The 12,729-nt window shown below is 42.6% G+C and overlaps 1 protein-coding gene across 2 annotated transcripts in view; it reads right to left on the bottom strand.

Moving 5' to 3' along the window:
* The window catches only part of TNRC6C (trinucleotide repeat containing adaptor 6C), an 81,083-nt gene that overhangs the window by 44,196 nt on the left and 24,158 nt on the right, over positions 1-12,729 (bottom strand). For both annotated transcript variants that reach the window (XM_082860700.1, XM_082860701.1), the window contains exon 3: positions 11,950-12,276. In XM_082860700.1, coding sequence (XP_082716826.1) covers positions 11,950-12,276 — 327 coding nt within the window. The remainder of the gene's footprint in view (positions 1-11,949; positions 12,277-12,729) is intronic.

Here is a 12,729-nt window from a genome sequence, read left to right as displayed (position 1 = left end):
GGTTTTAGAAAATGATCTCTCATGTTATCAAGGGTACAAGAGTTAGAACGATTTGATTACATTTATACTACTTTATCTGTTATTACCAGTGATTATGGTTTATCCTGGTTTCCTGTGCATTAATAAAAAATATTCTCAGCCCTATATCTGGTATCTTCTCGGATCTCTATGGATTGCTTCTACAGTTGCTTTCTACTTCCTTAATTTAGTCTTTTCTTTGGAGATCCCCAGAATAACTTTATACGATATCTTCTATAGTATTTATATCTTTTCACTCTTATGATCCTTTTAAAGAAGCTAGTATTTGGTATCTGTTATTTACCTCCTTCAATTTCCTAATTTTTGGAGTATTTCTAACATTGCAATCAAACTTATATCCAACGAATTTTCCAATAGACTTTACTCGAAGTATGCATCACTCAAGACCTCACACAGTTTAGAAATCGTTGACAGTTTCTTTAAATAGTATGATATACAGATAATTGCAATTAAATATTTCTTCTCTTTTAGAACACTTTCATTATTATGTTCTCCGCAAATTAATTTCAACAAGAAATATCTTACTCATGGACAGTAAAACTGGGTTCCCCCCGCAATCTCTTTTATAGTTTGATGGAGCTAAAAGAGGAAGTATTCAAAGAATTATCACCATCACTAGAAAGAACATACCAAAACTAACTTCAACCTTAAAAAAAAAAAAACCCAAACAAATGACTTTTGTTGCCTGATTTAAAAGGAATGTAATGAATTTATCAGCTCCACGCTCTAACCAACTGAGCTAACTGGCCGCGACTAAAAGGAATGTAATGAATTTAGAATGATGGTCTAGGTGATTCTAAAGTAGGCAGGTAGGGACTTCCCTGGCAGTCCAGTGATTAAGGTTCCATGTTCCCAGTGCCAGGGGCACGGGTTCAATCCCTGGTAGGGGAACTAAGATCCCATATGCTGCATGGCGTGGTCAAAAAAAAAAAAAAAAAATCAACTGTGTCGCTTGTAAGAGGTTTTTATTCTTCTTTTAAAAAAATGCTTGGCAGCATTGGGTCTTCGTTGCTGCGCACAGGCTTTCTCTAGTTGCGGCGAGTGTGGGCTTCTCACTGCGGTGGCTTCTCTTGCTGCAGAGCACGGGCTCTAGGCGCGTGGGCTTCAGTAGTTGTGGCGCACGGGCTTAGTTGCTCCGAGGCATGTGGGATCTTCCCAGACCAGGGCTCGAACCTGTGTCCCCTGCATTGGTAGGCAGATTCTTAACCACTGCACAACCTGGGAAATCCGAGGCTTTTGTTCTTAAGAAAATAAAGAAGTAAATATTAAAAAAAAAAAGTAGGCAGGTAATTCCAGGTGAAAACTACAAAGGGAAAATGAAGATAGGCAACAGAAAACTTTAAGTATCTAAATTACCATGAAACAACGAAGTTCTTTATTGCCAAATATTGATATTAGGGGTTGGCTCTGCTACCCTGGTTTATGACAATTTCCTGTTGGTGGTTTTGCCTATACTATAAAAACTAGCGTATGTAATAACCAATTAAAGAGATCAACGAGGGCTTCCCTGGTGGCCCTCAAAATAAAGAGATCAATAAGCCACTCATCATTTAACACTGAAAATAAGACCAAGTTAAAAAACAGAGATTATCCCTAAAAGCTCATCGACAGATGAAGGGATAAAGGTGTGGTACATATATACAATGGAATATTACTCAGCCATAAAAAGGAACGAAATTGGGTCACTTGTAGAGACATGGATGGACCTAGAGACTGTCATATAGAGTGAAGTCAGAAAGAGAAAAACAAATATCATATATTAATGCATATATGTGGAATCTAGAAAAATGGTACAGGTGAACCAGTTTCCAAGGCAGAAATACAGACACAGACGTAGAGAATAAACGTATGGACATCAAGTGGGGAAAGGTGGGGTGGGATGCATTGGGAGAGTGGGACTGACATATGTACACTAATATGTATAAAACAGATAACTAATGAGAACCTGCTGTATAGCACAGGGAACTCCACTTCGCTGTACAGTAGAAACTAACACAACATTGTAAAACAACTATACCCCAATTAAAAACAAACAAAAACCAAAGATTATCACTTTTTGTCAGCAAACCTACCACAGTTCACTCTCCCTCGGTCTTGCCTCTGCAGGGACAAGGTTTACCCAAAGGCAGGCCACCTACCTCTTGACTAGGAGAGCACTCACTGCAACCTGCACCCAGCAGTAGCAGGTTACCAGCCTGGCCTAGCAAGGTTTTATATCCATAATGCTTGCCACATATTAGGCAACCAACAAATGTTTGTTGGACAAACAAAAGAATCAATGTATAGAACCAAATATGAGTTTTAGTTAAAGCCACCAATTAGCTGAACAATCTTAAGTCATTTCTCAACTCTACAAAGATGATGATGAACTAACTACCTAAGCCCTAAAGTTCTCAGCTCTAAAATTTATAATCTAGAGTTTATATATACTACATAAGAATCACACAAAAAAATACCTAGCAACATATTTGACACTGTCAATCTCAATTACAATATTGGAGAGAAGATTTTTTTTTTCTGGCAAAATATACAAAATATAATTTTCCATTTTAACCATTTTTGAGTATATAATTCAGCAGTGTTAAGTACATTCATTTTGTGAAACCATCACCACTATCCCTCATCCCAAGATGAAACACTATACCAGCAATACACCAGGGTTCCAATTTCTCCACATCCTTGCCAACACTTGTTATATTCTGATTTTTGAATAACAGCCAGCCTAATGGGTGTGAAGTGGTATCTCATTGTGGTCTTGATCTGCTTCTCCTTAATGATTAGTAATGTTGAGTATCTTTTCACATGTAAAGCATTTTTATAATCAAACTGATTTATTTCGTTTAAAATGAACAATCCAAGAACTACATTGTTTGCATATAAAAAAACCATAAAACCCAATGAGTTTTCAATAAATAATGTAAAACTATTCCAAAATATGCCATCCTCCTACTCAGATGGTTTTGTTTTGGAATTTTCTACAAATATTTATAATCAAAACATAAAACTGTAAATAGTAAATATTATTTAATTTCTGACATTATGAGATGATAAAATGTAGGAGCAATGTTGTTGCTTGTGAGAAAAATAAATCTAGATCATTACATTTTGAGCTATGTAACATCCTACATAACATTTTACAAGATAAAATAATTTATAAACTTCTCTATGAGGTAGAGAGAGGGTAAGGCAAGTAATGAATTTAATACAGTAACTAGGGAATTCCCCGGCGGTCCAGTGGTTAGGACTCCACACTCTCAATGCCGAGGGCCCGGGTTCAATCCCTGTTTGGGAAACTAACATCCCACAAGCTGTGCAGTGCAGCCAAAAAAGAAAAAAAAAAAAATACAGTAACTAAACCTGAAAAGGGGAGATGGAAAACAAGGAGGAGAAAAATTACATGAAAAACACTGAATCAACATGCTGATAAATACCTGAATTCTCTCCTTTCACGGATAGTCCTCTGCCCTTAGAGCTTTACAAGCGCAACAAAGGGCCAAGGACCAAAGGCTAACGTTGGAATTAAGGAGATAATCCTGTGAGAAAAAGGATTTTTTTCATTCACGTAAATTTTAAAAATCCCAAATTTCATGAAAAATATTAGTCATTAGGTTAAAAAAAAACACACATCCATAAAGGTGTATCAAGGGTATGTAGCGTCGCCGTGCAGCCTGGGCTCTTTCTAACAAGTGTGTCTGTCTGCTGAAGGGATGGCCCCCACAGTGATCAAGTTCCACCGCTCAGTCCTTCCCTGGGGTGGAGAGGAAGAGCTCAAGGGCAGCAGAGCCAGCTCAGCGCCAACGAGGCAGTGCTGGCAGGAGCCCCAGCACCCGAGCCGACAGAGCGCAGGATGAAGTCTCGCCTGTGCGTTTACGCACTGGATTCTCTAGGACACTTTCACTTACTACGACTGGATTCTCCTATGAGAATCTAGGAGAATTTCTAACTGTCTACCCCAGACCCATTCCTGCTTCTCTCCAGTCTCTTCTCAGTAATGCACCAAATAGTCTTTCCAAATGCACCTCCAGCAGATCACGAATGCCTCCTCACACACTTCAGAAGGTTCTTAACATCAAACCCACGAGGTATCACCTCACACTGGTCAGAATGGCCATCACTGAAAAGTCTACAAATAATAAATGCTGGAGAAAAGAAAACCCTCACACACTGTTGGTGGGAATGTAAATTGGCGCAGCCACTATGGAGAACAGTACGGATGTTCCCTAGAAAACTAAAAACAGAGTTACCATATGATCCAGCAATACCACTCCTGAGCATATACCCAGACAAAACTATAATTGGAAAAGATACACGCACCCCTATGTTCATGGCAGCACTATTAGAACAGCCAAGACATGGAAGCAACCTAAATGTCCACTGACAGAGAAAGAAGATATCATATGATATCACTTGTATGTGGAATCTAAAAAAGTTATACAAATGAACTTATTTACAAAACAGAAACAGACTCACAGACATAGAAAACAAACTTAAGGTGACCAAAGGGGACGGGGGGAGGGATAAATTAGGAGTTTGGGATTAACAGATACACACTACTATATATAAAATAGATAAACAACAGGGACCTACTGTAGAGCACAGGGAACTATATTAAACTATAATAGGGAACACTGGAGTAAGGGCAGTTCTGGGAAGGAGAGAAGAAAGGGAGATGACGGACTGAGATCCAGACATATTGAGTCTGGGGCGGTTGCAAGACCTCCGAGCGGATCCGCCCTCAGTCCTGGGAGAAGCAAGTCAGAAGCTCAGATGTTAATGTGCAGCTCATCAGCAGTCTCTCCGTGTGGACTCACGCATCCTTGCAGGTGCTTCATCCAGCTCCTTAAAAGACCATTAGCACCACTCTTCTCCCCTCTTCACTCCCCTCCATCACCAGCTTCAGTAGCTGGATCAAGTGGGGGCTCCCTCCAACAAGCACTGCGGAATCTACGTGTTGTCATCCACTCAACAGGACACTCTTCTCAAAGGCGAGAATGTGTCTGCAAGTGGTGCATGCCAGGAGACCAGTGCTCCTAACTCAAAGGGGAGCTAAGTGTTCTGGAACTCGGTACACATGGTGGGAAAGGAGACGAGAGAGAGAAGGCTAGAGGAGAGGAGATAAAAGAGGGAAGGAGGTGAAAGCATGAGATGAAATGTCCCCCTGGGAATCCCCTGGCAATCCAGTGGTTAGGACTCGGTGCTTTCACTGCTGTGGCCCTGTGTTTAATCCCTGGTCGGGGAGCTAAGATCACTCAAGCTGTGTGGTGTGGCAAAAAAAAAAAAAGAAGGAAGGAAGGAAGAAAAAAAGAAATGTCCCCCAAACACCAAGGGAGTTTTACTGAACGGGTACTTACACCTGTGTTTTGGCACAGAAGGTATAAAGGACAGGGGATCACTGCTACTAAAGGAACCTAAAGGAGAAGCTCAATTCTCACCAGTGCACGGAACAGCTCAAGTCCATTTTCAGGTGAGGACTTCTGTCCTAAGCTTGCAAAGACGGCCACCCTTATATGAGGAACTACTTGGAGGGGCTTAAAGTGAGGCTAACAAGTTAATTTGCTATATACATTTATATGTGTTATTACCATGTAAGCCACTAAAAATATTTTTCTACTTAAAATGTTTTTAGTTGTAATGGAAACAGGGGATAAGGAAACAAAATGAAAGAGACAAATATTACAATGTCTTTCACTGTAATTAAACTTCAAGAACACCAAAATGATATATGGATTTTTCCAAGATAATACCACATTTGGGGGTGTTTATAGGGTCAAAATGAACATTAAATACATTAAAAACCAAAAAGTTAAGGCTAAATGGTAAAAACTACTCTATGCCGTGGTTCCACAATTTGATTTTCGGCCTTGCTCCTTAGTGTTCCCAGTTCTGGTACATTAAAGAAAGCTCTTAGCCCCAGGATCTTTCTTTACAGGGTCCTCTCTTCCTACAGTTTGGGGCCCCGTACAGAGCCTGTTCCTGTGTGACTCTAGTCACAGTGTCCTCCGATGACAGTTCCCTGAGACACTCACATTCTGCTGAACAAGCATGTTCAACAGCCCTACCGATGAGCTCACAAACACTGCACAGATGAACAAGACCTAGTCTCCCCTCAAAGAACTTTCTGTGCCGAGACAAGCATGAAGCACAAAGGTGCCACTCTTTGCTCTAGTTTTTTATTTTCCTTCTTTCACTTTAACTTGTTTTCTCATTTTTTTCCTTCTCAAAAAGTTTTAAAATGGGAATCAACTGTGTCCTATGTACTTTAATATATTAAAAAAAAAAATAGTTTGGGGACTTCCCTGGCAGTCCAGTGGTTAAGACTTGGAACTCTCAATGCAGAGGGTGCTGGTTTGATCCCTGGTTGGGGAACTACGATACCACATCCTGCGCAGCCAAAAAAAAAAAAAAAAAAAAGTTTGAATACATAAATGCATTTAAAAGCTGGAAAGGACCTGAAAACTAGAAAGCAGAAAGTTATGATTTTAATGCAATATTTTTGATTTTCAAATATAGACTTAAGTTGATTTGAAAATACCACTCACCGTCTTCTTAGTGCAGTGGTAAAAACCAGACAACAGAAAACAAAGAGCAGAACCTACTTCCCCAAAACACAAAGGAGTTAAACCTAAAGCCACTTCGGAAAAATTAGGCTTTCCCCACTCCCACCATCCTTTCACCACTCAGACTCCTTTAAAGCCTTCTGTGGGTATCTGAGGAGCACAGTTTGACTAGTTCTGTTCTGGGGAGCCCCTGAAGTCTCTCCTCTCTTGCCGCTCATCGTCATCATCACCAACACCACCATCACATCAACAGCATTATCACTCCCACCATCACCATCATCACCAGTAGCACCAGCAATACCCCCCCACCACCACCACCACATGTTCTGACACTAGAATTTATCCCCAAAATGAAAACGTGTTACATTTTTAAGGCTATTACTCTCTTTATGTTTAAAGCACACCATTCTTCTTGGGAGAATTTATGACTTCAAAAATATTTGAATAACATGCCTTTCATAAACCAAAGTCTCTTGACTGTGCTATCAATTCAAAAACCCATCTTTTAGTTATAGTCTAAAAGACTCTATGAAAGAAATTTGTGAAATGACTGACTTCTGGGAACAGGCATTTTGAAATGAATGAAAGCTCTAAAATAAACCAAGACTGAATTCTCTTGTAGGTTATTCTCAACTCTCCAGGATAAGCCCACAGGAACTGTTAAAGGCTAAAATCCATGCATCTGTTATGCAGCAAGCTTGAGAGAGTTTATAAATAAGTCTTCCTATCCCTAAGACATCACATATTTCATAGCACTTTCAAGCTCTACGTATTTCCACACACATTAAATTAACTGAACCTTACAAATTACATCTGTTTTACAGATGGGGAAACAGAGGCTCAGAGGCCAGATTTGGAAAAGGTGTTATAACCAATAACCAGTAAGGACTGAACAGAAATGCCTATCTTCAGGATAAAATTCCAGTGCTCCTTCCATTACAACATTCTATCACCAAATGTTAAATTCACTTTTTTCCTGCTGTTTGAATGGTTTACACGTTCTAAAAATAGGTGGCTCTATAAAAATGTAAGTAACATAAACAGTCTTAGGTGATTAAAAAGGATCACACGACAGCATGGTTTAAAGAAAAAAGCTTTCTTCTTTTTTTAAATTCCAAAATGTTACCATGTAAAGATAAAATTTTCAAGAAAAAGTGTTTAACAAAGAGCTTCCTAAAGCTACAGTAAGCGAGCTTTTAATTAGGTATCAAATTAATCAGATAGGGAAGTGTGGACAAGATTTACTCAGAAGTGCGCGGGATGCTTAATTATTGCTAACACTGACAAACAGTACGTAGTCCATTCTTTCTCACCGCAGTGCTTTTAACCGAAATGACAGAATAATAAATTATAAAGTCATTCCAAATGCCTTCCATAGTTGAAAACACATGAGTGCTACGCTTACTGATAACACACAGTCCTCGGTTTCAAGGGGCGGGATCAACGAAACCATCGTTTTCAGCTTTGGAGAACCGAAGCCACCTCCCTCTCCACTGCCTTGAGTGTGCGTAAAAATCTTGTGGAGAAAGTGCTCTGAGTTCAGAATTACGTCACTGGACAGACTCCGAGACATCTCCTTCGTCAATTTCTATCAATGGAAGGAATTACGAAATGCAGAACCAAGTGAAAGGTTTACTGCAAACAATAATGAAAGTGTCCAAAAGAAAACGCTTATTGCCTTGTTTTTCTTCAAAACGGCAGGAAACGAGGCTGCTTCCTCCGCGGTCAGACCCTGTGAGAGGCACTGCCGAGCGGGGCGGCCGCGGGGGCGGCGGCGCGGGGCCCGGAGCAGCTCCGCGCGCAGCGGCGGGGGCGCCATCTTACGCGTCGTCTGCGCGCCCCTCGCGCCCCGTCCGAGGCCCTGGAGAAGCAGCTGCTGTCTGCTCCGTGTCGGCTCTGTGTCTGCGGCTCTGCGGGCCGCGGGGGCGAAAGTGCCTGCGGAGAGGGGCCGCCCACCCCCTGGAGACGCTACCTTGCGCGCCGAACGCCCGGGCGCCCGCATCTAGGGCAGCGCGGGTTCCCAGCTCCACCCTGTCGCCGCGCGCCCCGGGCCGCCGGCTGTCGTCACCGGGAGGCTCCGTGCTGGCTGCGCCCGGCGACCTGCAGGCGCCCGCGGGGCAGGAGCTGGCGTTGCCCTTCCCTTCCCGGGAGGGAGCCGATCACCCCCTCCAGCGGGAGGGGCGGGGGGAGGCATCCGCGGAGAGGACTTGAAAGCTCTGATTATCTAATTGCAGCTGACACTAAACCGATCTTCCTGCCTCTTAAAATTCGTTCAATTGTCACAGCCATTTTCACTACAGGACCCAGTTACAGCAGCACCAGAGCCACTTTTCCTCGGTTTTTTGAAAGTCTGCCAAAAGAGCAAGGGCGCGTTGCCCATTGGCTGCATGCAAATAAACCGCTGCTCCTTCCTACTCCTTTGTGTTCCGTTCCTTCCTCTTTCCCGCTTTTCCTGAACACACACTAAACGTTCGGCATACCAACACTAGCTATAATTTTCTAAATGAGCCCCATATGTAAATTGGCACGTGTCCAACTTCTTTCCTGCTTCTATCTACAAAAGATCTAAGTAGCAAACACTACCGCGTATTAATCAAAGCCTCAGTTTACGAATGTACAAAGTAGCCACCAAAACAATACATTGTTCTGCCTTAAGCGCAGCGAGAAAGAGTTTTTTCTTTTTTAAAAAAGATAAAAGCTCTCAAGTGTTTCAAGCTGGAGTTATACTCCAGGTTGGCAAAAACATAGTCTGAATAGAAAATAACATTTTTCTGGAAGCTTAATAGGGTGAATCACCACACATATACGACTATATACACTTATCAGTTAAAATTTTTGCCAGTTGGCTAAGTGACAAGGTCACACAGGGGTCGTGGGTCTGGAAAACGAATCGGACCTGTCTCTTGACCACACTGCCACACTGCCTCCATGCCCGGGGACGCCCACCTAGGTCCCTGTGCTGATTCCACTAGGACATGGGATGGCGTCCCAGCAATGCTTTGCATTGACAAAATCAAGCGAGCTCTTTGGAAGCGGGTTTGAGTTGGAGATTCCAGGGAAAGGACCTTAGAAGTCTCATTTTAGGTGAGAAATGGAAGTACTGGCTGTGGCATAACCAGTGCCGGCTGCCAGGACTTCCCCTTCAGTTCAGTTCCTTTCACTTTGCTCAACTAGTCACACAGAGGTTCGGACACTGTCCTTTTAGGATACAATACAGGTTACACAGTATACAGTGCGTGTGAGGCTGCATGCTGCGGACGAATGGAGTATCCTACAGCTTCAAGAGGAGCTTGAGGACAGAAATACTCAAGGGGCTTCACGGAGGGTGGGTGACTGTGATTTGCAGACAGAAAGGGGCAGGGCGATCAGGTGTGTGCATGTGCTGGGAAAGGCAACACTGAGTGTGGCCTATTTGTGAAGCCATACGGAAACAATCCCAATCAGAACGGAAAGCAGGACCCGGGGACAGAAGGAAACATGCTGGCTGGACAAGGCTGGGAAGGGCACTGAGCCAGGCAGAGAGACGGAGACTGCATTAGGAACTAGGAAACCAGGACAGGTTTCCGAAGGGACCTCTGAAGCTGTGATACCAGAGACTGCTGGTGAAGAGATGAAATTGGTGTAAAACAAAGACTTTTGCTTGGGAGCCAAAAAAATCAATCATTTCTTATTTTATTAATATAAATATATAGATTGATTCCATTTCTCAAGATGTTTTTATGTATAAAATGATGATTTAGTCTTCAATGTATATATTTTAAAAAGTACAAACAACTAGGAATAACTTTCTGGAGAAGGATATTATAATTACAGAGCCAGATACTTTCTTAAAGAATATTACTTTCATATAAAATTTTACTGAATCAATTTCTTGATTACTTTCTCCTTATCTAAGAAGACACCAGTAACATCTTGCACCTCTCGCATTTGGTGAGAACACTGATGCAAGACTGCCAACTAATCTTATAACAATGAGATAAGCCCAGAAAAAAGCAGGGCTGTTACACTTCTTTTTCAGTTTTTCTACATAAGCGTCTAAAATCAACACCCCAAGCTATACAGGTCTGACTATACAATCTTTGTCTCTGTTAAGATTGGTCGGAGAACCATATTTCAGTGTGGAAAGTAACCATACGTTTGACTATAAACTGGTTGCAGTTAAGCAGATGGGATTATATTCAGTGAATATATTTGATCATTTCTTTCCTTCCTAGCTTTTTGCTGAAAATCACTGACCTACATCGCCTCTACCAGGAATTTAGCAGATGAAAGTAAAGACTATTTGAAGAGACATGGCAAAGCTGTCTAAAAATATTTGTTCCAAATAAAACCACAAAGTCATGGTTTTGAGAAATTCTGCTATAAATACTTCTATGTCATGCTGGAATTATTCCCCATGTAAAAAGGCAGCACATGAAGGAAAACAAATATTAATATGAATTGTGACATGTTTCTTTTAAATTCTAATCTAACACAAGAAGCCTCCTTGACTCTCTAATTATAGACCTGAATTTCACTACTATCAGCAAATACGCTTTCGATGCCAGAACCATTGCCAATTGTTAGTTAAATTACTTGAAACGTAAAGATTGAAGAAAATCAGAGATTCATGGCAGTCAAACACATGCACTTTGCTCTTCCAAAAATTTCCCTGAAACTCCAGTAAAGAACTTGTTAAAAGTGTAAATCCATGAGGTCAAGAAGATGCGAACAGGAGAGAGAGGAGATGAGAGATGCTGACATTCTGGAAGCTGGAAAGCAAATGAGCAAGTTGCGAGCTCTCCTGGGAGCCCAGAGAAAGTTATCGTTGAACTGCAGGCAAGGACACAACAAGCAGCAGGCGGCGTAGAGCCCCAGACACCGCAGGGGCCGAGCACGGGGAGACAGCAGGCAGGGTTGCCTCAGGATGCTTTAATAAGTTACTTAGAAACACCGCTCCCCATAAAATGCTATTACCTCCCTGCACAGAAAGTATGTGTGCAGTCATGAGATATCCTAGTAACCTGAGGGAAAAGGGTTTTATTTTGAAGTGTTCACTGCAGGGTTCGAAAGCATCTGCCTTGGCAGATTTATATGTACTAACATAGACCCTTAGTTTCTGGTGAGCAACAAACGAGCTGAAGTAGCTAATGCCACCTGAAAGTGTATGAGGAACAATATAAGTGAGCAGGGGGAACTAGAAGTAAACCTTAAGATCTAATTGAAAGGAATCGAGCTATCATCTAGCTAGCGAGCTTTACTAAGTGTACAGTAAACATGGATCAAAACATGTCCATTTCTATTTCTGGGCAGCAAGTTGAAAGTAGCAAACCAGTTCTCTGATAGAAAGAACGCCGGGTTCTGTGCGGTTTACCTGGCTGGGGCTTGCTGGGGTGCGGCTGTGCTCCGGCTCCAGGCAGCGGGGGAGGGCTCAGCCCTGCAGGCCCAGCACCCTGGGTGGGGCTCACGCTGGTCAGAGACCCCGTGGGCAGTGGCTGACCTCTCTTTAACAGCTGCTTCTGTTCTTGCTGGCGGAAGCGTGGAGGCACCTCGCGAGGCAGGTAACGGGATGCAGCTGGCTGCTGGCCGCCGGCAGACGCACGTTTGCCATTGCTGCTGCTGGAGAGAGTGCTGGTGGAAGTACTGGTACTGGTCCCGGCAGGTTGGAGCTGGCTTGAACAGGTCTTAGTAGGTTCTGGCACTAGAAGGAACAAAAGGAAAAGACCCCAACACTTTAGTTATCACCTCCTTCAACCCAAACCAAAGAAAACAAAACCAAACACTGAGAAAGAAATGACAGTGGAGAGCTTTGGAATCGAACTCCACGAAAGCCCAGAGTTCCAGGCTTGAGACCCAGTTGTCCTATAAATGAACCTCGATCCTGAGCTGTAGCTCTTGGCCAGTTTCCTCATCTATAAGACAGGTGATCACGCTGGGTTAGAGCAGCAGCTCTTCAGCTTGAGCTGGAGTCAGGTTAAAGGCCTGATTCCTAGGACCCGCCCGGGAAATTCACGTGGTTGGAAGGGAGGGGAGACTACAAATCTGCATTTCTAGTAAGTTCCCAGGTGAGGGTGATGCCCCGGGTCCTGGGCCCACACTTTGAGAATCACTGCTCTCAGTCTGTGTTTCTCAAATTTAAGGGATCATTAGATGT

This window comes from Leucopleurus acutus (genome assembly GCF_964270905.1).
Source record: "Leucopleurus acutus genome assembly, chromosome: 19".
In the NCBI taxonomy this organism is placed as follows: Eukaryota; Metazoa; Chordata; class Mammalia; order Artiodactyla; family Delphinidae; genus Leucopleurus; species Leucopleurus acutus.
Note: the sequence above shows the minus strand (reverse complement) of the source record. Positions and strands in the feature narration are given on the sequence as shown.